The following is a 26,808-nucleotide window of genomic DNA, read 5'->3' as shown; positions in this document are numbered from 1 at the left end:
CTTCAGTTAAGTTTAAATCTGGATAAGTTTTAAAATTTTCTTAGTGAATTTAACAATCTGTTTCTTAGTAACTAAAAATAATAAGGAATTTCATATACATGCACCAAAGGTTAAGCATACATAATTAGCTTGTGGTCAGAATTTGATTATTTCATGTTATTCAGCAAAATATCTTCGGTCTAGCAGCATTTTTGCACCAGAATTTCTCATTAAGAAGACCAGTTTGCTTAGGGAAGTTTTAAGCTACATCTGTATGTAATAATTTTCCAAGATTCCAGAGACTAGATAGTAGTTAATAAAACTCAAAGGAATATTCCAATTATCTTCAGACTAATGTTTATAATTATCAAGCAGACAACCAAGAATTGATAGTATCTGTTGATTCCACAAATCTAATGGCAGAGAAAACGCTTACAGGAGCCCAGAGGAAATGATACCTCTTAGGAATTTTGAATCTTTTTTTTTTTTTTTCTTTTTTTTTTACCCGGACATGTGGGTTGACGAGTTAACTCCAGAATGGCCACTCAGAAGGCAGTTTGAGGACTGTCTTTCCGTATTAAGTTCCTGCCTTCTATAAAAACAGACGGACAGGAGGGCAGCATTGCTTATAACTTAATTGGAAGCTGAAATGATTAAAAAAATACATTAACAGTAAAGTTTGACTGTTTAATGGGCCCCACAGCTTTATCTGTGAGCATGACGGAGCAACATAGACAGGAGGTGTGGGAGGAGATGCCGTGGGCAATCTCAGAGCACCGTGTTTCTAGAGAGATGCTCAGCCATGTGATATAAAGATAATTTCCGTATGCACTCGCGATGGTCCTTTTCCGTGTTGAAAGGAAATTCATTATCTTACAGAGCAAAGGTGCGCTTTGAGGTGTACAACTCAAAGGTATAAGGTCAGATCATTCGCCCTGATAAGAACAAGTGGAATTATGATCTTCAATGTGAGATATGGTACAGATCTCGTTAAGTGTTTCTGGTATTGTTATTAAAATTAATTGTAATTATAAACCCTGCAGTAGTGTAGCATCTAAGAATTTCCAACTCACTTTTGCACATTCATCCCCTTATTTGAAACACATAATCCCTTTAAGTCCCTGCTGCAGCCTTATGTTTCTGAAGTACACAGTGGGGGTTTTAGCCAGTTAACTTAGTTGAATAAGGCAAAGGAAGGGTCACTAAGCAAATTTAGTGAATCGTGCTAAAAAAAAAAAAAAAAGTTCCTTCCTAAGTGAAAAGGCTACATGTTGCATGATTCCAACTATATGACGTTCTGGAAAAGGCAAAAGTATGAACACAGTAAAAAGATCAGTGGTTGCCAGAGGTTTGGAGGAAGGGAGGGATGAATGGGTGGAGCACAGATGGTTTTTAGGGCAGTGGAAGTACTCCGCATGACACTACAAAGGTGGATACATTTGTCCAAACCGGTAGGTGTACAACACCATGAGTAAACCCTGATGTAAACTGTGGACTCCGGGCACTAATGGTGTGTTAATGTAAGTGCCTCAGTTGTAACAAATGCACCATTTGGTGTGGGGGTCGCTGACAATTGAGGGAGCGATGCAGGGATGTGGGGGCAGGAGGTATATGAGAAATCTCTGTACCTTCAGCTCAACTTTGCTGTGACCTAAAACTGCTCTAAAAAAATAAAAAATAAGTCTTTAAAGTCATTTGCTACATATAAAGAGGAGCAAATGAAAGAACAAAAAAAACCACAAAAAACTGGTATTCTATAGCTTCAGATTGATTGCACTGGAAAGTAACCTCAAAGGTATGCTTGTCTACCGGTAAGAGTATTGACTTCACATGTAAACATGATTTATTTTAGATCTCAGATCTCTTTGAATCTGAATAGCTGTGTCCAAGATAGCTCTTCTTTTGGTATAAAATACCTTTATTCCAAATTCAGGAGAACATGAACAGAATATAGCATTCCCTTTGTTCCACGTTGGCTGAATTTCTGGGGCTGGCTTGGTCCAGAGATGAAACCCTTTGGAATGACCTCAGTTTTTTTTTTTTTCCCCCCATCTCTTCCTTGTCCCTCAAAAGGCTCCTCAGGCAAGGAGGAGTAGTGGTTCCCTTGTCCCTCTTGCCCATCTTGAAACAGAAAGACCATCAGACGAACTGTCCTTTACAGAGTCCCACATAATTCAGAAGGTTACACTGAAGAGTATGGCCTCCTTGTTGTGGATTCATGAAATCAGAAAACTTCATGACCCATTTTTTTTTTTCTCCTTTTTGCTTTGAACCTGTCTAACTACCAAGATGTGCATTTGGCTGCCAAAGTAGGAATCTCCAGGGTGGAGTGTCTTGAGCCCAGTACCAAGTGTTAATTAGCGGGATACAGAAGCTCGTCCACAATTCAGGTCTACCCTTCATTCCTGGCATTAGCTGGAGCAGTCATCCTGAATGTGCCCCTGTCCATCCTAGAGGACAGTACTTAAGACAGGGAGATGTGGATGGCAGGTCCTGTCCCCAGGCTGATCAGATTAAGTCACCCTGGTGGAACAGCTCCCCTCACATGGAGAAGACTGGTCAGATGAGCACATGTGTCAATATGGTCTAGACAGAATGTGACAAAATTGAGAAATGGAGAGGTTGAATGCTTGCCTCCTTTTAAGACTTAACCAATATCCTCTACCTAAAAAACAACAACTTATGAATGAATATTCACATATAAAAATGATACTTTCTCAAAGAAACTGTGTCAGCATGATAAAATAATGTATTTTCTAAGACCTATGTATCTTGACCTCTCTTTAAAAATCACTATTGTTCACACACACAGAAAAAGTAACATGACGTAGTAATAAATATCAGCTTATATTCTTAATGTATATACTTAGTTTGCTTGATTGTTGGTTTTTTAAAAATATTAAATATTGGATGCAGATACTTTGTTGAATTGTCAGATTAATGTAAAGATTTCAAAAGCAATTCATAGACTCTGAGCAGTTGCTCAAAGGGCAGACTGAGGCTGATTTTGGAGCAAAGTAATTACCATCCCAGGCACCCCCTGGGGCTGGTCCCACAGAGGTTTTAATTAGGTTCTAGTTGAATGGCAAAGATAATGGTTGTAGCTGGTTGAAGGAGCCATGATGGTTAAAAGGATTAGACCCACTCCTCAGGGGATTTTAATAGGTTTTCACATCTTTCATCAGCTGGTACGTGCCAAGATTAGGATAAGAAAGAAAGGTGATTTCATGGGGAAATATCTAATTAAATTATTAATTTACAGACAGCTAGCATACCTGACTCAGAATTCAGGTGGTGGAGGAGAGTTCATCCCTTTATTGTCAGACCATATGTGAAACAGTCATTTTAATCCCAATAAATGTTGAAAATTCTTATTCTAAAACACTATCTGTGAAAAAAAACTTTTTTTTTACTGGTTTTGATTACATCAGATCATTGATCAGTCTCATTTTAACCATTACTACCATGCTGACGTCAAGGTATTTTTGCTTATACCCATCTGTAGAATGCTGGATGGTTTTAAACTCAAATAGAGGACGGAGCAGGTCCTACATTATTTTGCTGGGACTGAATTTTCTTTGTCTGAACTTACAAGTGTTACTGTGAAATTCAGGATGTTACCTGAGGGCAACATCCAGAAAAGGGTTGTTACTATCTGTACAGTGTATAGGAATCTGCATACACCTTCTCTTGGTTACCAAAGAATTTGCCTTTACTCTTCTGAACTACAAAGTGGAATTTGGGGTAATTACTCAAAACACAAGATATTCCCAACTGTGTTTTTGTTTCTTAGCAGCTTTGGCACCATTCTCATAGAAACAATGGCACATCTTACCGGTAAACATTTGGTAACAAGGCCGTCTGCTCAGTAGCCATCATGTGCCAGGGCTGCTGAAGTGCTCTGGGATTCCAGTGCGGAGGCCTGCCCTGGGATGCCCGCCCTGTGCTATCTCACACAGGATGCATAGGTGCTGGGAATTACCAGCATTGCTGACTTCGGATGTCAACTAAGTTACTTAACCTCCCAGACCTACTTTCTTTTTTAATTTTTAATTTAAAAAATTATAAGTTATCAGGTAGGTATAAGTGTGTATATTACAATATTTATAGCACATTTAAAAATAATCCTGTGTGTGTGTGTGTGTGTGTGTGTGTGTGTGTGTAGGCATCTATAGGCATTAAATATTAAGGATGGTTATTTCAGAATGATGGAATTATACATAGTGTGTGTGCTTTGTGCATTCTTTGCATGTTCTAGTTTCTATAATAACCATGGGTGACCTTGGTGACAAGGAAAAATGACCATTCAGAAGGAGTTTGTATTGATTTTCCTTTTATGAAAGAGGTTTCAGTGGAGTGACCAAACTGTTAATATAGCCCTCCGCCACCTCCACTCTCCAATGCCCCCGATCTCCTTCACCAGGTCTTTCTCTCGTCACTCACCTACTCTGTGTAGTCCTTACTGCCTCCTGACACGCGTTCTCCCAGGAAGGCCATGGTGTAACACAGCAAGTCCCCACCAGGGCCAAACCCTTCATCATTGACTTCACCTCACTGATTTATTCCGAGCACTAGAATGCTGCCAGGACACACGGAGGCTTTCAATAAATATTTGTTGAACAAATAAATGAACTTTAATGGTTCCTGCCCAAAAGGACTGGGAGGGGGTAGAGTGGATTTCACTCCTTTACGTTAGTGGGCTAAGAAATAGCACTACATTCATGTTCATTCACACTTCTCCCAACAGTTTTTCTGTACTTTTTCCAGACCCATGGAAAATTCTGTTTTTTGTCAAGGGGTGGGGGGGTGGGGCGGTGTACGTGCCTTTCCGTGTTTGTTTTCCTATCTAGGTAATCCCTACAAGACTTCCAAACTGCAAAGCACATTGATATTATCTTGACCCATGTTTATAAGTGATTACAAATAGATAGGATTATATCTACCATGCCTGTGCTCTAGAGATAGTCTTGGGACAAAACGGGATAAGGTGAGGGGAGTGCTTTAAAGTGATTCAGTGTTGGGATGCCTGGGTCCCAACTTTTGGATCACGACCTGTTTGTAAACTGTAAACAACTACATTGATTAAAACAACCCAATTTTCAAACTTTAGTGTGGAGACTTTATGGGTCACCTAGTGTCTAAACAAGAAGTAAGACACTATAGAAGTTACGTACAGATCCATTTCCTAGTTCTAAACTCTGCAGGCAAATAATCATCTCCCCATAGTGTGGTGCCTACGTAGTTCAGCATGCCAAAAGCCCCATTTAATAAGCAGAGACTACTTGACCATGGAAAGCAAATCTTATATAAACAACATATACTACATATGCTAAATATTTAGTATATTTTATATAACAATACACAGTAAGCACACAATGTACTAAATATCTTACATAATATATAGTAGACATTATACCTGCATTTTCCAAACTTAAATGTGTTATACTTCCTCTACCATAGTGAAACTTTAATCACCTCTTCATCCCTTACTATAGGATGTTTATATATAATTAAATAACGACAGTAACCATTTCCCTGCCATCTGAAACAGGAGCTTTATTCAGCTTATCTGAATGCACAAAATTTGCTGCTAATACTGGACACAGTCATGTTTCATGATTCAAGATACAACAGATAGAGTTCTGCTCTGGCACTGCAGTCAACCTTTGGATACAGATATTGTAGGATTTGGGGTTTTCTTTTCTTTAGTGAGCTAAGCTCTGGTTTTTTTGGTTTGAATATACAGCTAAGGAGTGTTTTGCAACCACGGGTGATAAAACACACACTCCCCCATTCCCCACCCCCCAGACCCCCAGCAGGGATGGGGGTGGGACTGGTGGTCTGAGTGCACCTGAGCCTCTCACCATCAGTTTTTCCCATCGACAGCAATTTTGTTTTTAGCAGAAGTGCATTGTCCCCTTATACGTACACTGCAGAATAGTAGTTCCTCATACCTTATTAAAAGGATATGTTTTTATTAGTTTTAGAGAAAGAAAAGCATCTAGACTCAGGTTTATAGTGCCTACTCTGTACTTTTATTAAAAAAAAAGAGGAAATGTTTACATCAATTTAAGAGGCATTAGCTTTATTTTTCAAAACATTCTGTTTTAAAGCACAATAGACTTTGCAGTTGTTTATAAATTTGAGGTATTCACCAGTGTGAAATAATTGTTTATTTCCTTTCCCTATTTCCTCTTATAGGAAAAGAAAAATACATTAGTCTCCAGGCAAGATAAAATCCACTTTGCTAAGTTATTTGTCAGTTTTTATAAAGTGAGTTTAAAATCACCAGGGCAGAGGGAATGTGACATATAATGGTTTTTTTTAGGTCATCGTGGTGTATTTAGTAAACTCTCATGCGTTTATCTTGCCCTTGTTTTAACCACAGAGCAGAAAGCGAGCCCTCCCTGTATTGTTCCATTCATATTACTCTGCACTCATTCAGGAGTCTGACACTTCCTTTGCCTGGCAGATTAAAGGGGCAGAGTGGCATCTTTTGATGATGTGCAAAACAGCTTTCTTAGTCCAAGCTCCTTACAGTTTTCCCACCCTGCCACCTCCCACAGACACCCCCTCCCTAATTTTTAGTGTTGGTCAGGGAGAAAGAGAAAATATAAAAACACTAAAAAAAAAAAAAAAAAAAAAAAAAAAAGCCCTAAAGGAAATATGGGAAACAAAAGAAAAAGAAAACCACAGAATTGTGCTTTTTCTCTCCGGCATAGTCTCACAATACGTGTTAGATTGTGATGTTGAACCTTTAATCCTGTGGCTTATCTATCATCCCATTATATATTATTTTCTCCCTTATGAGAAAAGCAGTGTTTATTATCACAGGTGACAAAACACAGAAACATAAAACAAGCAAAGAGGTTACATTTAACCACTTTAAACAGCTTTGGTGTTTGCTTTTTTGGCTTTCATGCCCAAATGAGAAGCCTGTGAACAGAGGGAGTGAACACAAACTGTCCTTCTCAGGTGTACATCACCCAGATAGGCCAGGTGAACAGGTGCTGAGCCTTGGAAAGATAAACATGACGTCATTCTTGGTGATAATTTAGGTAGATAGCTAAAGAAAGAAATCTAGAAATGCCGTTGTGCTGCTGTTCAAATATTTACAAATTGAACCAGGAAAGGGGGAAAAAATGTTGGCTTCTCCATGTAGAATCTCTTGTCCCTTTCCTTCCTTAAATAGCATCTCAAAGATCCAAGAGAAGAGGGTTGTTTATCTAAGGAAGAAATATGAGCTTTGACTATGCAGTTTTTCAGGTGTACTTACTGTGGGTTTCATTAAGCAAATGCAGTTTAGCAGTCTTGCATTTGGCAAAACATTCTTTCAGGTTCCTCAAGTGTTTAAAAGAGGACTTGCCAGTCGGGCAGATGAGAATGTTCACCTGTGTTGCTGTGTACTTTTTTTAAAGTACATCTGTGAATGAACAGCTTTTTTTTTTTTTTTAAGTGCACATGTATGAATTATTGAAGATTTTTAAAGCACACACCCCAGGAATCTCCTTAGGAAAAGAGGAAAACCTGGGGGAGAATTTGCCCAGAGGGGGCCAGTGCCTTCAAAGATCATTAGTAATGAGTTGTGTACTACACAGCAGGCCTTTCTGATAAGTGTTTGTGTTTTCTGTGTCTGCACTGAAGCGGCCGCTCTGGTGGCTGAGGGCGCTCATTCATTCCGGCTCAGACTCAAGTCCTAACTCGGTCGTTTCCTCTCTGAAGGTAGGACAGCTAATGAGAAACACAGATTCGGAGCCAAGATCTATTCTAAGATTAAGATAAAGTATCCTAGCAGAAAGCTTATGGTGAAATGAAAGGCTGGGAATTCTTTCTGGGACAGCGTCCTGAGTGGAGAGAATTAGCCTGTGCAGAGAGGCACCTTCTGTGCCGCGTGCGGACATCATGATGTGATGTCACGAAGATCGTCAGTGATCCATCTACTCACACAGTTTGTGTAAGCCTCCTCCGGAATATGCATAGCCCGTATCAGGAAAAATTGGGGGTGGGGGTGACTTTGGGTTTTGGATAAAGAGCTTTCCATGAAGAAAATGATTCCTTGTGAAAGGAAAACTGAGCTTTGGGGGTTAAAGTCTCTATGAAACGTCCGTGAAACCGTGTCACCAGAGCCCAGAGAACATGACCGTCTTGTCACAGCGCAGCTGCAGAGAGTGCCCGGCGCCCGTCCCACGTGGGGGACCGTCGCAGCCCGCGGGAGCCCCGGGCAGGCTCCTGCACATTCCCCCGGACGCTTGGAAAACTCACCCCACATACAAGACAGACCCTTCAGGGGGGTAAAGCCCTCCGATTCTGAGAAACATCAAGTCTGCTTTATTTAATTTCCTTTCATTTACCAAGAGTCACAACCTATTTTAGTAAATAAATTCAGGAAATTGGTAAAGCACTTTACTCCATCCGTTATGCATCAGTAATTAGCATGATTGTCACGTTTTTCCTGGCTCTGGCGCTGCTGCTGCTGCTGCTGCTGCTGCTGCTCACAGCTTCCCTCCCATGCCTGCCACCGGTTTATAACATCCCTGGCAAGGGGTGTTACTGAGCTTAAACCACTTACACAAACAACACAGCCTACACGTTTTGCAGGGAGAAGTGCACTTCCTCTGCTTTATTAAATAAAGATCCCGAACTCAGAGGGATTTTTCTCTACAGGTCCTGGTGTTCTTCTCAAATAATCCTTTCACTCTGCACCCAGGACTACTTTACAGCCCGGCATAGAATAAAAGAAATGACAATTCATTCGAAGGTATTAGCCACCATCTCTCTCCTGTGCTAATTGCTTTTTTTTTTTTGGAGGAGGAGGGGAGCGTTTGTGAAAACTGAGCTGATCAGCTCCAGCTCTTCACCAAGTAGAAATAAATGATTGTTTCCCTACCTTAATTAGCCACTGCGTATTATTCTCCATGATGTTCTCTAACACTTGGAGCCGCTGCACCGAGTCGTCGTAATCTAGAGGCGCGTCCCTCTGCACGGCGTTGGGCACGTAGGAGCCGGGGGAGCGGCAGTTGTCTGTTTCTGGCAGGAGGAACGTGTAGCTGCAGGACCCGTGCTGAACCTGATACTGCCTTCTCCCGATGCTGTCCATGCTTCTCCGAAAGTTGTTGTAGGCTGCGGCTCGGACAAGATCACAGCTCAGAGTAAAGAAAACAATCTGCCACATTCTTTCTGTCTTTCAGTAAAAAAAAAAAAAAAAACAAAAAACAAAAAACAAAAAAACAAAAAAAAAAAACCAGCCAGCAGCTTAGCAAAGGCGAAGGCACATAGGGACGCGAAGGCACTGGGGCTCCGGGTCCTAGGCTGCCCTCTCAGATGCGGGGCTCTGCTGACATGCTGTCACGTCCATCAGTGGGACTCCTGCCTCCTCTTGCAGCAGGAGCTTGGTTGTTAGGGCCGTCTCCCCTCCTGCGGGTCTGTCCTGCCGCCAGCTGTCAGACGGCCGCGGCTCCTGAGCCCTGCGCTTGCCTTCACGGACCGGCGTGAGTGCCTCTTTGTTTTCCTCGTTCCCTAAATTGTGTCGGGACGAGCATCCTTTCCTTTCCTTATATGATAAGTTGATAAGAGCAGCCAGGACATGTGCAGCAAGCTGCTCCGCCCTCCTGGCTTGTCTGTTATCTTCCTGTAGGGGGGTCACTAGCCACACAACAGGAACATTCCCGGCATGGTGTGTGCTGTCCAACCAGGGCTGCGGGCTGCAGACCCCCCCGGGGAGGCTGATCATTCACAGGACCCCCGAGTGTGCCAGAGGCACCACCCGGAGGGAGCATTTCCTAGAGAGACACGCGGGTCTCTCGCGTCCGAGACGGGCCGCACAGTGCTTAGCTGGTGAAATATCTGGGAGTAATAACTTTAAAGTACAATGAAAGTTCCTGTTTTTTCCTTTAGGAATAAAAATACTGCAAATATGTCAGGACTTTGGTTTATTTTTGTTATTACAAACAAAGAGGAAAAAGAAGTCTCGCTCTTGTAAATCCCTTTTTTGCCTCTTCAGAGGGAAAACAGTTCCCTTGGTATTTCTTGATTTGGGTTTTTTTTTTTCTTTCTTTTGAAAACCGTTGAATGGAAGGTCGCATTTTCTTAAATCGTGGCGGGAATATCAGCTCCTGGGACTCGTGACAGTTGATCTGTTAAACAAAATATCCACCTCAATATTCCAAGTAAGAGATACTGGACACATGAAAGGTCCATCAAATCACAAAACACAGAGAAATCAGAATTTAAGTAAGAGGATGATGAGAGAGGAACACAGACTTCCTCTGCTTTAGGTCAGGATTTGCTCAAATCCCTTCATTTTGTGATTTTTATTTTTATTCATTTATTTGATCATTTATTCTTTACGGCATTAGCTAGATCAGCCCCACTCTGTGGGGGCTCGGGCAGATCACCTCTCATTTTAAATTGAGCTCTACCATCCTTAATCTGTAAAATTCCAGGGTCGCACCAACTCCCAGGATTTTTCTGTTTCACGTCTGTGGCTCCGTCGGTCCCCTGGGCGACTTCCTTCAATAACTAAAACTTAATACTTTCGGGATTAGCATTGTGCTGACCGGCCAGGGTGTCCACGGGGAACACCCCAGTGTCTTTGCCAGGGTCTGAGTCTGTCTCAGTGTGCAGGATTTGTCCTTCCTGCCCAGCGGCAGCCTGTCTACACACTGACCGACAGACCCCCCGCACCCCCCGCCCACCCCGTGAAAGTCACGGTCGGTCCCTATCACGCACGAGCAGCTTTCAGAACATTCCAGAATTATGGTTTTTAACTCTTGGGTGCTTATGGAATTTGTGTGGTAGATTGTCTTCCCGGAATGTGTATTTTCAAGAGACCTAATTAGACCTTTCAAAACATCCCTCCTACGCATGGACTGGCTCCCAGGTTCCCTCTGGGGCCGAGGTTCTTAACCTGAGGTCCATGCACAGAATTCAAGGGGTCCGTGAACTTCGATGGAGAAAAATACATCTTCGTTCTTCACCAAACTGTAACTGAAATCCGGCCCGTCCTATAACCGGGGCTCGGCCATGAGCGACCGTGGTCAGTACCCCTGGCTTTGTCCTCAATAGCAATTGTAGCTGGTTTTGTCACGAGACCTCAAGCCATCCCTTGGACTCAGCACCGCATCGTTGTCAGACTCATCCCTGGATCTTGTTCCCTAACGTCCCCATAACGTGGCACATGTCCTTTCCTGAGAAGGGGGCTCATGGACTCCGCGAGGCTTGCAGAGGGCCTGTGCTCAGGGAGAGACATAGGGCGGGAGAGGTGGTGGGCTTCGGCCGCGATTCTGAAGGAGGAGATTAGGGAAAATGCACCCACTCGGACGGCTAACCGGGCGGGGGGCAGCGTGCAGGCTTCGAGGACAAGCCCGGTGGAGGCCTGAAGCCAGGGCCTCCGCCTACGTGGAAAATAAGGTGCTTCTCTCTGAAATGCCTTCTAGGACCAGTCCTGGTCCTGGGTGCAGAGTGCAGAGCAGTCACGTCCCTGAGCGTTCCTTTCTGCATCAGTGCACTTTCTGCTCAGAGGGAAGCCCTCTTCCACCCTCAGCCGTTGCAGGCGTGTGGTCATCCCGGGAACGGCCGGCGGACACGTAGGGTAGGCGACGTGCTAAGCGCATCCTCCGTTTGGAGAGCACCTGCCTGCCCCGGGGGGGTGGGAAGAAGCCGCTGCGGAGACCCCTGCGCCCGGCCTCCGCGGGTCCTGGGCACGGGCGTGATGCGCCGGAGCTCCCGACCGGAGCGGCCCATTGCTAGGAGGGCGCGGGAGAGGGGCCTGGGCACAGGCAGGGCGGGCACGGGCCTCGGGTCAGGAGCTCGCCGCGCTGCGGGTCGGGGCGCCGCGGGAGGGAGGCTGTGGCCGGGCCGAGGGCTTCCTACCGGGGCAGCGACGTCTGGCCAGAAAGAACGTGCCTCTCGAAGCTGGCTCCGGGGCGGGCGAGGACGGCGTGCTCGGGGACTGGGCGCCCAGCGGCCCGGGACTGGACCCGTGTGTCCCCGAGCACCTGCAGCGGCCCCGCCGTAACTCGGGGCGCCGCCAGCAGGAGGCCCTGGAAGCGGGACGCAGATCCGGGTGGGACCCGCAGCCACGCAGCCCCCCCTGCCCCAGGTCGGCCGAGGGACCACTCCTGCCCCAGCCCGGGGACGGCGGGCTGAGCACCCCCCCCCGCCCCAACTAGGAACCAGACTTGGCCGGGCTTCTCAGAACCCTCAACTGTTCATTTTCAAAGAGAATCCAGAGTTTTCCTCAGTGCCCTGCAGATAGGATTGCAAAGGCACATGAAACGACCAAGGGAGAAATGTTATTACAGCCTTCCCAAAAGCTGCCTTCCTGCCCAACCATTTTTTTCCTCCTGACATATTTGCCGGACAGCTGTGCATGGTACTATTTATTTTCCTAATAGTGTTTGTTTTCTCCCCCATACTGTATGTCATCAGCTGAAATTTTGGAGGCTCCCATTTATTTTCTGTAGGGCTGCCTCAAGTCCTCCTTGCACTTTGCTATCACGAGGTAAATCCTGTGTGATGGCACCAAAATGCCCAGGTTTACCTGCTCCTGGGAGAAGGAGGTCAGCCTTACGAAGAACAGAGACGGCGCTTCAGACTGGCCCGTGGGACAGAGACTCTAACGTGTGTGAAATGCCAGAGGCTCTCCCAGTGCCGGTGGCCTCCCTGTCCCCTCCTGAAACGCAGGTCCGTGTACGTGGAGATCCACTTCTGTCTGCATCATGGAGTCTGACCTACCCCAACCTTCCAGGGGCCCCAGGTCACCCAGGGCAATCTCGGAGGCTCTCAAACGTTGGGCTCTGTTCGAGGGTCTCAGGAACCCTGGAGCCACCACAGCGGATGCCAGCTTTAGGACGGTGCAGAGTGGGGCAGCCCCCGAGCCGTGATTGCCAAATAGGAACTGTGAGTACGCCCGAGTGACCTCCGCTGTGGTCCGGGGAGCCGGCTTAACATCCCGTCTGTAACTGGACCGTTAAATTGTTGGACAGATCAAGGGACGGAAGCGGGACCGGCGAGCCCAGGGAGAGGGGGGCACGTAGCTTTCGGAACGGTTAAAATCCCAGTAGGTGTACGTGTCGGATGTCTGCGCCGAGACGCCCATCCCCGACGGGAGAACACACGGTGGTGCTCAGAGCCCCAGAGGCACGTGGTCTCCCACAGGTCCTGAACCTCTGAGCCCGAGGCTCCTGCATCCTGCCTGCACAGGTCCTCCGGAGCCCGCCGTCACCCAGAGCAGGCTCCTCTCCTCCCAGCCCTGTCTGCCGCCCCAGGGGACATGGAGACTGGGCCAGGCACCCTTGGCCAGCATGGCCTTAATTTCTGGAAAGTGCTATGGTGCTATAGGAGAGACTCGCAGAACTGAAACACCCCAATAGTGAAGCTGGGGACACTCTGTTTCAGTGTTTGGCCATTTGTAGCCAGACAGGCACAGTCAAGACACTCAGACGCCTGCCTGGCGAGCTGGAGCCGGAGGGGCTCTGGAGACCTTTGTCCGTCCCCTCCCTCCTCGCCCTGGCGTTTAAAAAATTGGCTACATAAAATCGGTCAACATGTTTATGTACAATTTAACATTCAATGCACAGGGAAGAGCATTAGAAAGTTCACTGGAGGGCAACCTGGGTGGCTCAGCGGTTTAGCGCCTGCCTTCGGCCTGGGGCGTGATCCCAGGGTCCTGAGTCAGGCTCCCTTCTCCCTCTGCCTGTGTCTCTGCCTCTCTCAATCTCTCTCTCTCTCTCTCTCTCTCTCTCTGTGTCTCTATGAATAAATAAAATCTTAAAAAAAAAAAAAAAAGAAAGTTCACTGGACAGAAAACTGTCATTGGAGAAAGTTATTTTTACTACTTTTATTCCCAAATTGGATATAGTAAGGACTGAGCTACAAAGGAAGCCACAACTGGAAGGAAGTGAAGGGCGGAAGGAGGGATAGGAAGGAAAGGAGGAAGTCACTATTTCAGCTTCCCCAAAGCAGGCTCCCCCTCTAGTGATTTCTTTGTAAGTCTCACAGAAGATGTCCTTTTCTACTCGATTTCGACATATGCTGAATGGAACCTGAACTTCGGGTGGAGTCCAGAGCCATCTGCAAAAACTTTGGTGATGCCTCCCTCTCGAGCTGCTGGTCACATTGACCTACTATCAAGTCTTGAAGTTGGCAGGTGGAAAATGATCCCCAGTGATGAGATTGGGGAAAATTTAAAAAAGTCCCCTGAAAGTTACCATAAAGACAGAAGGAAAAGAAAAAAAAAAAAAAAAAAAGCCTAACTGAACACACACACACATCCCCATAACATTGGGAAATCTTGGAAGATAAGTCTTGCCCCCGTGAAAGACCTGGAGTCAAGGCTCGGTGAAGTGAGGTGGCAAGCCTCCCCTCCGCCCACCGGGTCTCTGGGTCTCAGGCCTCTCTCTGCCTGTCTGCTCCGTCAATGCTGACCAGTTTAAGGGGCGATATTCTATTACCCTGATTTTCACATGGCAAAGCTTTAACGTCTTTGGAGGGCCACTTCGTGCTGGCTCTGGCCTCTGTGTGGCACAAACACACATCCCCAGGGACAGGCTGCGTCCCGCTGCCAGGGGCTTCTCGAGCTGGAGCACCTGGGGGACACGTGGAGCCCAGCGAGCGCCCGCTCCGGTATCCCGGACCTCTGCCCTCCATAAGCCAGGAAAGGCCTCTAAGAACCACCCGCCTCAGTGCAGACTTAAAATCAAATTGTGTCAACTAGCTTAGGATGGAATCTCTGGAAATCCCACCGATGACCTAACTGCATCAGTTAAGCTTAATGTATACGTTCTGGCTACATTCTCCGTTTCCCGGCTTTACCAATTTTTTTTTTCCTCCTTTCTTTGCCTCCTTAATTTCCATCGGATGGAACAAAAGGCATTCATAGCTACAAGAGGATGAATTACCTTGTAGAACGCACACAGTTCTGAGATGAGGTATGGTGCCTAGTTTAGCACAATTTCCTGTCCAATTAAATATAGATAACACGTGACATAAAGTAGCCGGCCCGTCATATTTAGAGAACAAACCAAACGTCTGCGGCTTAGAACGGGGCATTGGCTGCATAGAGATCACCTTTGTGGAAGGTGAGGAAATGTGTATTTTGTTAAAATAAGGATCTGCCTGCCAGCGAAAGAGAAAAAGCCCTTTGCCAGATGTGTTTTCAGGCAATTTCCTTTCCTGGGAAACAGCCACTTCCCTTGTATTACCAGACCTGTTTTCATTCGCAGACAGAGTAAGGGCCAGGACCAAAGGGCAGAGGCCCAGATAGCATCAGCCCTGTGACAATGATCTGTCTTCTTGCCTCACCTCTGTTTGACAGAGGGCCGTAGGGGCCCTTGGTGGACAGGGTCATACTGATGGGAAAACCAGAGTTCGTCATAGGAGAACAATCTCTTTCACGTGACGTCTCAGGTGGCTGTCATTCTTACTCAGCTTAGTTCAATTAAAAAAGGTACCAATACTCATTCATTGTAGCTGATCAGAGCATTTGCTATGAAATGACATCTGAAAGAGAGCACAAGATTGTTTTTTAAAGGAACTTATAACATTCTGAATCTTTCGTAGTTTGTTACTGCCGTGAACCAGCCTAGCGCCTGCTAAAGAATGCTTGGTTTTTAAAGCCACATTGTCTATCCTATGTGGCTTTAAAGATAGAAAAGAAAAAGCTTTTTATTTGTTAGAAAATTGGAAATTATCCAAGTCACTATTTTTTTAAAGATTTCATCATACATTCCCTGAATTTTTAGGGATATTTTAGTTTATGTAATTCTCCTGTTATATAAAGTTATCTCAAATGATGTTTGATTTTAAAATATTTTCATTCTTTGATATTTTCATGGAGTATTTTATCTTCCCATCAAAAAAGAAAAAAAAAAAAAGCCCAAAAGGTCAAGATACAAGTCAAAACTTTAAAAAGGCAGTTGGTGAAATTCTAAAACAGTAGATGAGTGCGTTAGCCTGATAATATTTCTGCCAGTAATTCTGTGTCCTGTTTTCTTCCCATAGGGAAAAAAAAAATTGCTACATTTTCTTTCAGTAGGCTGATGTCGATGATTACTGTTTTACCCATGACCAGTATAAAGTCAATAGAATCTTTCCTTTGACTAACACAATGGTTCAGGAGAGATTTTGAGGTGGGCTTATAATTTTACATTAAATGCTCCTAAATTTGTTTAAACAAGGTTTTAGAGAATTCAGATTCTTTGCTCGTGGAAAATGTGCCCGGTCTGTCATAACCGTTCCACTAAAGAACTATATAAATTTCTCTCAGAGTGAATTTTCCTTTGAAGTGGCCTGAATGCCATCTCGATTAATCCTTGTTTAATCTAAATTTATAAAATTTTTGTCTTGATTATGAGAAACCTTTTAAAATAAGAGATAAAAATGTCATATGTGCTATTTACATGAAGATATATTACCTCTCTTGCTTATAGGTTAACATAAATAAATTTGCTTATGTCAAAGAAGTAAAAAAATAAAAGCACATGACCCCTTTTTGGTATTCATGTCTGCCTGCCTGACTTGATATAAAAAAGAATCTTCCTGTGGGAAATTAGGCTTGATTATGGAGTTACATGTATAAAAACTCATTTTTTAAGAATTATATATAGCTTCTCAAGAATTACATTAGAAATATAACAAATAGTTATACATAAAATGAAGCAATGTTTGCATTCAAGTGCATAAAAATACCCTATGCCATCCTCATTCCTTGGTCAACTCAAGTATGGTTGTCAACTGATGATTTAAGTCTTTCCTAATAATATGATATGTATATGCTCCCCTTTTTCTCTTAAACCCTACCTCAATTTCTTTGGTGCTCTATTAATATTAAACTGAACTTCCCAAAGTGTTTTATTTCAAGGAAAGTCTCTAAATTCAAGCAAAGATGGATACAAAAGAAAAAAAAAAGAAAGTAAACTGCACAAAGCCTGTAAAGAGAATACATGGATAGTGGCATTAAGGTGCCTAGTTCCTGGCATCTGTTTGTTTCTAAAAAATCCTAACATTCTTCTAGCAGAGTATTTGCAGAAAAAAGAAAAAAAATGCTTACTTCCCCCCCAAATTGTGATGAATATTTCAGTGATTTTTTTTTAATTAATAGATCAAAAAGCCTTGCTTGACTGTAATAAAAATTAAGACAGAAAACCTGCTAGAGATGGTACCTATGTGGCAGTGCAATGATCACCTCCACTTGTAATACTCACCCGCCCCCTCTGCTGGCCTCGTAACAGATGACAGGCAAGACCATCCGTGTCTTATCCTCGTGGTTAATAGAAATGACATACAATTTAGGACATAAATCAGTAGCAGTTAATATACAACGCGGAATGCTTCCACTGTGGTTTGGGTGCAAGGGAACACCACACCATATGCAGAAGTTAAACACCTACGTTACAGGTGTGTCTGTGTGTTGTGTGCATGCACAGCCTGCAAAAAATATTTTTAAGCATTTGTTTATCCCACGCAGATCCAGAAGCTACAGAAGCTACTTTAGTATCTTCTGGTGATCGGGTTACTACCCAAGTGAGTTCAGGGAGGGCTATTGCAACAGTCAAAAAGCCTAGAGTTTTGTGCTGTCTGTCTGTGGAAGGGGCAAGTTTAGAGACCCGATCCTTGCAGCGGGTTTTCTACAGTCTAGTGGGGTAGATCCACGCTCTGGCACCCAGGGACAGTGCTGTGACCCCCGCGCCGTGGTTCTGGGTCGTGCGGAGCAGGAGCACCGCTCAGGAAGCTCCTGAGTACAGCTGATGTGGTCGGAGTCAACAGCCAGGAGTACTACCAATGACTGTCTAGATGCAGATGTTTCGCTTGTTTGGAAAGAAACTTCTCGTCCCTCCACAAGTGAGGGGAATGACATTTCAGGCTGCGAAGGAGCATGTGTACTAAGTAGGAGACCACAGAACCCAAGTGGAATTACGTAATTCTGCAGAGTGCAGGGAAGGCATGAATCTGGAGAAGCCATCCACAACCAGCACCCCAGGTTTGGACTTTGCCCTGAGGCAACCTGAAGCCAAGGGAGTGTTTTCCAGAGGGAACCGACTACTCTGATTTCCCCCCTGCAGTGCTGTGTGGAGGAGAGGCCGGGAGAGAGTGAGAAGAAACCACACAGGCGTGCAGCTCAGAGGTCATGGAGCCTGAACTGGAGCATCACCAGGGAGCTCCAGGAGACTTAAGAGGGACAATCAGTAGAACTTCTACATCAGTGGGCTATGGGGATTCCGGGAGTGGCATTGATGTGACTTTGGGGTTGACTCTTCCACTTAAAACAATTAAAAATCCTGGATAAAATAATCTAGAAACCACTTAAAAGTCATTGATGAAATGGCAAGATAATAAAAAATAGCAGGCCCAAATTTAAGTGGCTTTTCAGGGCCCAGGAGGGTGAGGAGAGGAGACAGAGGCCCCACCAGTGGTGAGTTTGAGAGACACCCCCGCCCCCGCCCCATGAAGGTGGAGCCCCATAGAGCTCTACCTGCTGTGCCTGGAGCAGAAGTCCACCTGTCCGTGGTGCCTGACATTAGCTGGCACCAGGGTGGCACCCATCCCTGAGGATCACAAGTGCAAGAGCACCCTTCTAGTTTCATAGACCAAATTGGGTGGTTGGAAGAAAAGAAACTCAAATCATGCTGAATTTTTCTAAAGCGGTCCCCAGGCTAGTGCTACCAACCCCACCCCACCACCCTCAGGCCCCCAGTTTTGTGTCAAATGTGAATCTTTTCCAAAAGAATGCATCATAAATCTCAAAAGATTCTTACAGATAAAAATGAGTAACTCATAAGAATGAATGAACATGTTAAGACATAGACTCACATGCAAAAGTCAGCAGAAAAAAGAAATGGCCCAAACAGACTGGCAAGAACTTTAGTTTCTTTAGGCCGCCATAAACAAAGTGCCACAAACTGGGGAGCCTAAAACAGCAGAAATGCATTGTCTCCCAGCACTGGCAGCTAGAAGTGTGGAAAGCAGGTGTTGGCACACTCCCTCTGCAGCCTGTGTGGGAACCTTCCTTGCCTCTGCATAGCTTCTGGTGGTTTGCTGATGGTCCTTGGCATTCGTTAGTTTACAACCACATGGCCCCACCCTCTGCCTCCTTCCTCATCACAAGCCACTCTTCTGTGGGTGTCCTCATGTCTTTGTGTGCCTCTCTTCCTATGACAGCACCAGTCACGCTGATTTAGGAGCCCACCCTACTCCATTATGACCTCGGCTTAACTAGTTCCATCTGCAACAATCCCGTTTCCAAAGGTACTGAAGGTTAAGATTTATATCTTGGGGCAGGAGGGCACAGTTCAACCCCTAACACTTATCATGCTTAAGGATCTAAGATTGTGAAAACACAAGGCCATAACACTAAAGAAGAAAAAAATCTAGTAGGCTTAAAAAGGAGGCCTAATGAAATTAAAAAAAAAAAATACGTAATCTTTGAAAGTCATAGTTTAAAGATCAAAAAGATTAGATGCATCTAAAGATGTGAAAAGAGACTCCTGAGTTGAAAGATAAGTCAGAGGAATCCATCTGAGATTACAGAGAGACAAGGAGGCGCACACTGGGAAAGGACGTGAGGGATCTGGAGAGCGGAATTTCAGGAGGAGCCGAGGAGAGAGACAACACGGCCGGCAGTTTTGCAGAATTTCCCCCCAAAACAATGAAGGACACGTTGCTACAGATTCAAAAAAACCCAATGAATGACCAACTGGGTAAAGACAAGACTAGATAGAGGAGTGAGAGGGAAGAGTCAAGAGCCAAGCTGGCTGCACAGTGAGACACGGGAGCCCAGGGCGGGAGGCAGGTGGTGGGGAGGTGATGGGGGAGATGATGAATGCACCTTCGTGCATGTTCAGTCGCAATGGGTTATGAAACATCCAGGCAAAGTTCTCCTGTTAACTCTGCAGGTCTGAAGCTCGAGAGACTTGATTTGAGCTGGGAGCAGCAGAGACCTATTTTCATGTTTTGTTAAGTAACAGTATTAAATAACATAGGAAAATAATGAAAAACAACAGCTACGTAAATTGTATAAATCTTAGCAATCTCGGTTTTTCTAGATAAAGTTAAATAGTGGAGTGTTGTCGTCAGCCTTGACCCTTGAGCACAGCTCCACTGTGCAGGTTCTGTGGATTCTGGTTCACAGAATTGTCCTATTCTCTAGATTTTTGCTCCAGAGGAGATAGAGAGTAAATAAAGAAGACCCAGGCTGGTCTGTAAACCATGTCTTTGTAGTGTCTCTGAGATGCTGCAAATGATTGAAGTAGAATCCAAAAGATAAAATTACTCACAAGATAACTGTTGATAAATTTATCATTTCTTTGAGGGCTCTTTGCTATGGTTGAATTGTGAATATCTAAATATTCATACACTGAAGTCCTAACTCCCAGGACCTCAGAATCAGGACTTCTTTGGAAATGGGATCATTGGAAATATAATTTGTCACACTTTATGTTTGTTGAATTATATGAGTGATTCCACACTGTAGAGGGTGAGCCCTAATCTAATATGACTGGCATCCTCATAAAAAAAGGGGTGATGTGGACACAGCCACCTACACACACCAGGAGGACACCATGTGAAGGTGAAGGCTGAGATAAGGCTGATGCTTCTGTGAGCCGAGAACCACCAGAGATCACCAGAAACCGCCAGAAGCTGGGGGCCAGGGGGTGCCTGGAGCACATTGTCACTCACGGCCTCAGAAGGAACCAGTCTGGGGACACTTTCATCTTAGACTTCCAGCCTCCAGAGCTGGGACAGAACACGTTTTGGTTGTTGGAGCCACTCAGCGTGCGGCACTTAGTTACAGCTGCCCCGAAAACTAATACGGCTTCTCCCAAAATTAACGTTAGCAAGGGAATAAAATTATGTCACTGCCTTGCAGCCTCCACCAAACACCGTGACTGTTTAGTTGTGTGCTCATTAGCAACACTTACTCTGCCCTTCCTATTCCAAACACGTTTGGAACTTCTCTTGGACAACCGCTGTAAGCCAAGGGCTTGCATTTGATCATCTCCCATGAGAATGCAGCTCCCTTCCGTAAGGGCAGAATGAAGTGCAGTGCGCCTCCCAAACTGCAGGGTCGTGTTAGGTCTAGCAAGTGACTGAAGACCCTACTATAATATTATAGCCCTGTGGGTTTTCAGTCGCTTCCTCTTATTCAGTTCAACGAATGAAAGACACGTACTAGATGTAGAAGAAACACAAATTAAGGAATTATCAGTAACCCTGTAGTCTAGCATGAGCTGGTGAGCATTCTCGTTAATCTCCTCCACAGAACCTAAGTGATCCAGAGTCCAATGAATCCAGAGTCTATCTTCCACCTGCCTCTAAAGTAGCTCCAAAAAAAAAGTCAGACCAGCCCTAGATTGGGTGTCGTGGAGAACAGGTTCTCCTTTGTGTGTGTGCCCTCCCGTGAGACAGCAAAATAGCTCCTCTATTTCTGAATTGGAAATGGGGGCTTTGCCTGCCTCACTCACCCACTGTGTAGATCAGAAGTGGTCTCTCCTTTGACCAACAGCTAAAAATACCACCCTGGCATTGTTTCCCAGACGCTCGGCTGCCCCGGTAAACATTTGGACCATAATCTTTGAGAAGAATAAGTTTGATCCACTGTGAAGGCTCATGGGAGAGGGAAATGGGTGGACATTCTTTCTGGAACTGGTATTTCTAGGAAAACACTCAGCCAGAACTTGCAGCTGTTCGCTATCCAATATCAATTCTAAACAACATTTTAGTTGGCAAAAGAAAAGTGAGAAAACAATAAGGCTTGAAGCCTAAAACTTTGGGAAACCCCTTTCCATAATGTGCTTATTTAGGGCTTAAAAATATGCCTGTTTTCAGAACATGAGAGCTAATATCCAACTTTTCTAGGCCTGCTTGGTTTTCTTTTCTTTTTTCTTTTCTTTTCTTCTTCTTCTTCTTTTTTTTTTTTAAGGATACATTTAAAATGTTTTTTTTTTTTTTTTTTTTTTTTTTTTTTTTTTTTTTTTTTTTAAATGTTTATTTATTTATGATAGTCACAGAGAGAGAGAGAGAGAGAGAGAGAGAGAGGCAGAGACATAGGCAGAGGGAGAAGCAGGCTCCATGCACCGGGAGCCCGACGTGGGATTCGATCCCGGGTCTCCAGGATCGCGCCCTGGGCCAAAGGCAGGCGTCAAACCGCTGCGCCACCCAGGGATCCCTAAAATGTTTTTTTTTATTTAAAATGTTTTAATGATTAAAAGAGAAAAATACTTGTTGACCATTAATCTAAACCTCAGTATGTAATTGGGTTTTTTTCCTCTTTTTTCAGACTAGACTATTTCATTACTACCAAAATGCCAGTAGATTAGAGAACATAGAATAGAATCAAATGTAAACTGGCCAGCAGTCACAGTTCTGCGTGCAAGGTGTAGCTTTGGACATCTGTAACTCAGGGATGGGGTCTGACCATTTCGACAACTGTGTCATCCACACAGGAGAGTTCAGGGTGAGCAGACTCATCTGAAAGCTTCTTGATGACAAACAGGCCCCTTCAGGGCTGGAGCAGATGCACCGCTTCTCAAAAGAAGCCGGGCCGATCAACACGAAAGATGAGTGATGCCTTGTATGACTCAGAGTCAGATGCTGGTCCCAGCAGTGCTAGCTCTAGCTCCTATATGACATTGGTTAAATGTTGGGAATACAGTTTGATTTCTCTACCCCACAGACTTGATTATTCCTGGAGCCTCTTCACAGGGCAGAGTCCATGGGTTTTATGCTGGCCCGAGATCCCAGTGGTGGGCCAGCACTCAAAGAGCAAAGATGGGGCCTAGGTCATCAGGTCTGGATGTTTCAAACCAAGATGGAATTCCAAGGCTCTACTGGCCCCAAGGGTGTCTCAGAAAGAACACTGGGAACTACCCCAAATGGGACTACCTCCAAGGGTAGGAGAACCTCTTCCATTTCCTTCAAACCCGCCTGATCTGCCTCTTCCATATCAGCCTTAATTACCTGCAGCCTCTTCTCTCTCCATCTGTTACTTGACAACATTCCTGACAGGGTTTTCTGGAGAATTCGGTGTTGTTGGCAAAGCCCTGAACACAGCATCCGGTGCGTAGGTTAGTGCCCTTCCTTGCTCCCATTCTCCATGTGACTCATTATCAAAGAAAGATTGCTTTATTGAATGATTTTAGATCCATCTCCTGGAGAAATAAATGATAGCAGTCATCCCCCACTGGATCTTCAGGTGTTGAAAACCATCGGTCCTCACAATGTCAGAACTGACCTGCCACCCTCTGATTCAGCCCTGTCCATCAGAAAGTGAAGCGTTTTTCTTGGGCTTCTTTATGAGAAGTGCTATGTGTATAATTAATAGGTAGAGTTTTGGACATTTTGCTCATACTTTTGTTGTTACTGCAGGCTTTAAATTGACCCTGTAATTTAATGCTTGATTGTATATGTTAAGTGGTCTGCAGGTTATCCTGAGAAAATAAGATAATGAGATGGTTTTAGAAAAATAAGGCAAGTATGCAAAGGGCAGCCAATAACTCTTTATGTCTGCAAAGCACGCAGGTGTCACCAGCGACCACAGCCAGGATCCTTAATTATCCAAGTGAGGAAAACTGATGCATTCTGGTTTATGTAGAAATGGAATTGATTGAAGATACTGGGTGGCTCAAAAAATAATAATGATGCTGCATAGCTAAAGCCACATTCATAATTCCCACACACAGTTGGGCTGGTGAGGTGTTACTTCCCCCCAACCCCAAACCAGCAGGAGCTAGTTTTGCAGCCAGCACCACCAACCTTGACCAAACCTGCCAAAGAGCATTGCATTGGATTTTAGTCCCTAGATTCCCTGTGCTCTAGCAGCCAAGTGAGCTGGGACAGTGAGAATCGGGCATTGGCAGACCCCGTGGTGGGAACGCGGCTCTGCATCCCACCAAGATCGATAAGGTAAGGATTGTTTCAGCAAACAACAGGGCCTTGGGTGCCAGCCAACGACAGAAATCTCCCCTATCCTGCTGAAATCCTGTGACATTGGCCAATACTTCTCTTCATAAATTGACCCCAATTCAACCATTAACAGGTGTTAAGTCAAGCGATAACACTTTCTGGATCCAGCTTGTGGCCCTTTCTTATATTAAGCTAAAAGGATCGGGATGCCTGAGTGACTTAGCAGTTGAACCTCTGCCTTCGGCTCAGGGCATGATCCTGGGATCCAGGATCGAGTCCCACATCGGGCTCCTTGTGGGGAGCCTGCTTCTCCCTCTGCTTGTGTCTCTGCCTCTCTCTCTCTCTCACTCTCTCTCTCTCTGTGTGTGTGTCTCTCATGAATAAATAAAATCTTTTAAAAAAATAATCAAGAAAAAATAAACTAAAAAGATCTCAGAGTTGGAGAGAGAAAGAACCTTCATTTCATTCTCAGATGACGAAGCAAAGTGGTGGGACGGCTCGTGACTTCCCAGGGGCCACCGTGGTACTTAGCATATCACACAAACACAGGCTTCTAGTTCTTATTCCTACAGATACATACTAGGCACCTGCAACACTCCTGTACGTTGAGTGTTATGAACCCACAACCATTAAGTGCGGCTGACTTTTGAAGAACAATGGTGTGAACTCTGCAGGTCCTCTTATCTGTGGATTTTTTTCGACAAGTACCATACTGTGAATGTATTTTCTCTTCCTTATGATTTCCTTAATAACATTTTCTTTTTTTCTGGCCTACTCTATTGTAAGAAGACAGTATATAATACGTACAACATACAGCATTTATGCTCATGAGCTGTTAACGCTATCACCAAGGCTTCTGGTCCACAGTAGCCTATTAGTTAAGTTTTTGGAGAATCAAAAGTTATATGCAGATTTTGGAAGGCACAGCAGTCAGTCGGTGCTCCTAACTCTCATTGTTCACGGTTCAGCCATATATTTCTTTTTTAATGGGGGATGGACTTGGATTTGCTGCTAGTCTCTCTTTGTTATTCTGAAACTCGATGCCCTTGTCCTATTTGTAACAGTGGAACCAAGAAAAGCAGTTGAACTTTACATGTGAATATAACCAAGAGGAGCACAAGTTAGGGTTGAAAGCAATCGTTCCCTGTCCTCGCCTTGGTTTGGTTTCGACCATTGGCATGTAATTTAAACATTAGTATCTCATGTGAAAACGGAACAGTATCTTCTGATGGTTCTCACTAGACATTCTTACAAGAAAGTTAGTTATGTGAAGAAAACACCCCGAATTATGTGTGAATCGGTGTTTACTATCTGATTTTTGATAGTTTTGGATAAATCTTAAATTATGTTGGAATTTTCCTGCATGGGGCAGCATCGGCTTGTGCTGTGATTCATGCCCACGTTGGGAAGCCTCCGACCCGGGCTCAGCGGTCGGCTGGGTGCGGAGGTGCAGTGTGACGCGGGGCTGAGTGGGAGCCAGGAGCTGCACGTTCGCGTGTCTCCACCGTCCCCTCCGACGTTGGTGTGGCAGCCGTTGCTCACTGTGTATGGGAAGCACTTGGAACCGTCCTCCACGTGCCTTCAGGGGCTTCCGTAGATGCTCAGGGTTACAGTGGGGGTGAACCAGCTACCTCACCTGCATTAGCTCTTCCCAGCCACCTACTGAGTCTTCAGTGAAACCCCATTTCACTGTTGAAGAACCTGAAATTCAGTGACGTGAACTGACCTTGCAGAGCCAGAATCCAAACCCACGTCTGACTCCAGAGCAAATAAGCAACCCGTCCGAGTAGTTACTTCCTTAGCCTCAGATGCTCACAATTGGATTACTCAGAGTCCCCGAGCAGGACGTGCACTTCTCCAGTGCTCCGAGCATGGCCTTCTTTCATCATTGGATTTGTTTGTTTATTTGTTTGTTTTTTAATACAGATTCTCAGCACTCGGCACTCAGCGCGGGGGCTAGAGCACTCATGCCTCACCTCTGTCCCTGTGTTGTGTGCTGCCCGCAGCCCTGCCCTCTCTCATCCAGGACACCGCTGTCTGCCATCCTTGACCTTTGGGCCCTTCCAGCAATGTGGCTCTCTGCAGCCCTGCACTTGTCTACTGTGTCCCCGTCACAAACCCTGCGATTCTAAGAAAGCGTGTGGCGCCTCCCGTCTCTGTGGCATTCGTGCCTACTGGTCTTTCTTAGAGTCTTCAGCCCACGTGAGCTTCTCTATTCCCAAAGCGTGCCCCCAACCCTTCAGGCCCAACTGTTTTCCCATAAAGTGCTTTCCCATGAAGCTTTCTCTGAGGACCATGATCCTTGAGGAGAAGTCTCTTTCTGCTCCTTACTCTCTAGGCATTCGAGTATTCGTCGAATTGAAGTTGAGCCGTTGGCCTAAGCGGTCGCATTCTGTAGTGAATGAAAACTCCTTCACTGAAGTGTCACGCTTCGTCTTGGCACACACCCCACCTTGCCTAGCACGGTGCCCTGCTGTAACACTAATGCTACAGAACTGGAATGTCAGGGAGGAAGGACCTCTCCAGTTCATCTGAGATGTGAATCTTTCCTCTTCCTACTGTTTGTATTCCTACGGCAATCTAGGGTTTAGTAAACCATAAAACATTAGAAGTTAGTGCAAACAGAATCAGCCACAAAAATAGTTCAACGGATTTAGAAGGAGACGTAGCAGATGGAGGTTATTGTGAAAAAGACTAATCCTTTTTTATTATAATCCCTCTGTATCCCAGTCCTTTTGCATGCGTGTCCTGACACATTCCCCGTCTGCAGTAACTCTCCACCAGAACACAGCTGGTTCCAGGCCATGCTCTTTCAGACCATTGTTATCTTACAAGGCATCACTGCATCGGCCGCAGCTTCACTTAATCCTTTCCAGAATTTGATAATACACAGAGTAGTCTGTATGGACTTTTTTTTTTAAATTTTAT

At 44.9% G+C, this 26,808-nt stretch overlaps 2 protein-coding genes across 2 annotated transcripts in view; one reads left to right on the top strand and one right to left on the bottom strand.

The window, feature by feature from the left end:
- The window catches only part of ANGPT2 (angiopoietin 2), a 53,106-nt gene extending 43,929 nt beyond the window's left edge, over positions 1-9,177 (bottom strand). The window contains 1 exon segment of the mRNA NM_001048126.1: positions 8,867-9,177. Coding sequence (NP_001041591.1) covers positions 8,867-9,151 — 285 coding nt within the window. The 5' untranslated portion in view covers positions 9,152-9,177.
- MCPH1 (microcephalin 1) overlaps positions 1-26,808 on the top strand; it is a 233,188-nt gene that overhangs the window by 152,403 nt on the left and 53,977 nt on the right.

This window comes from Canis lupus, chromosome 16 (assembly GCF_011100685.1).
Source record: "Canis lupus familiaris isolate Mischka breed German Shepherd chromosome 16, alternate assembly UU_Cfam_GSD_1.0, whole genome shotgun sequence".
NCBI classification, from domain to species: Eukaryota; Metazoa; Chordata; class Mammalia; order Carnivora; family Canidae; genus Canis; species Canis lupus.
The sequence above is the reverse complement of the archived record's forward strand: the minus strand, read 5'-3'. Positions and strand labels throughout refer to the sequence as shown.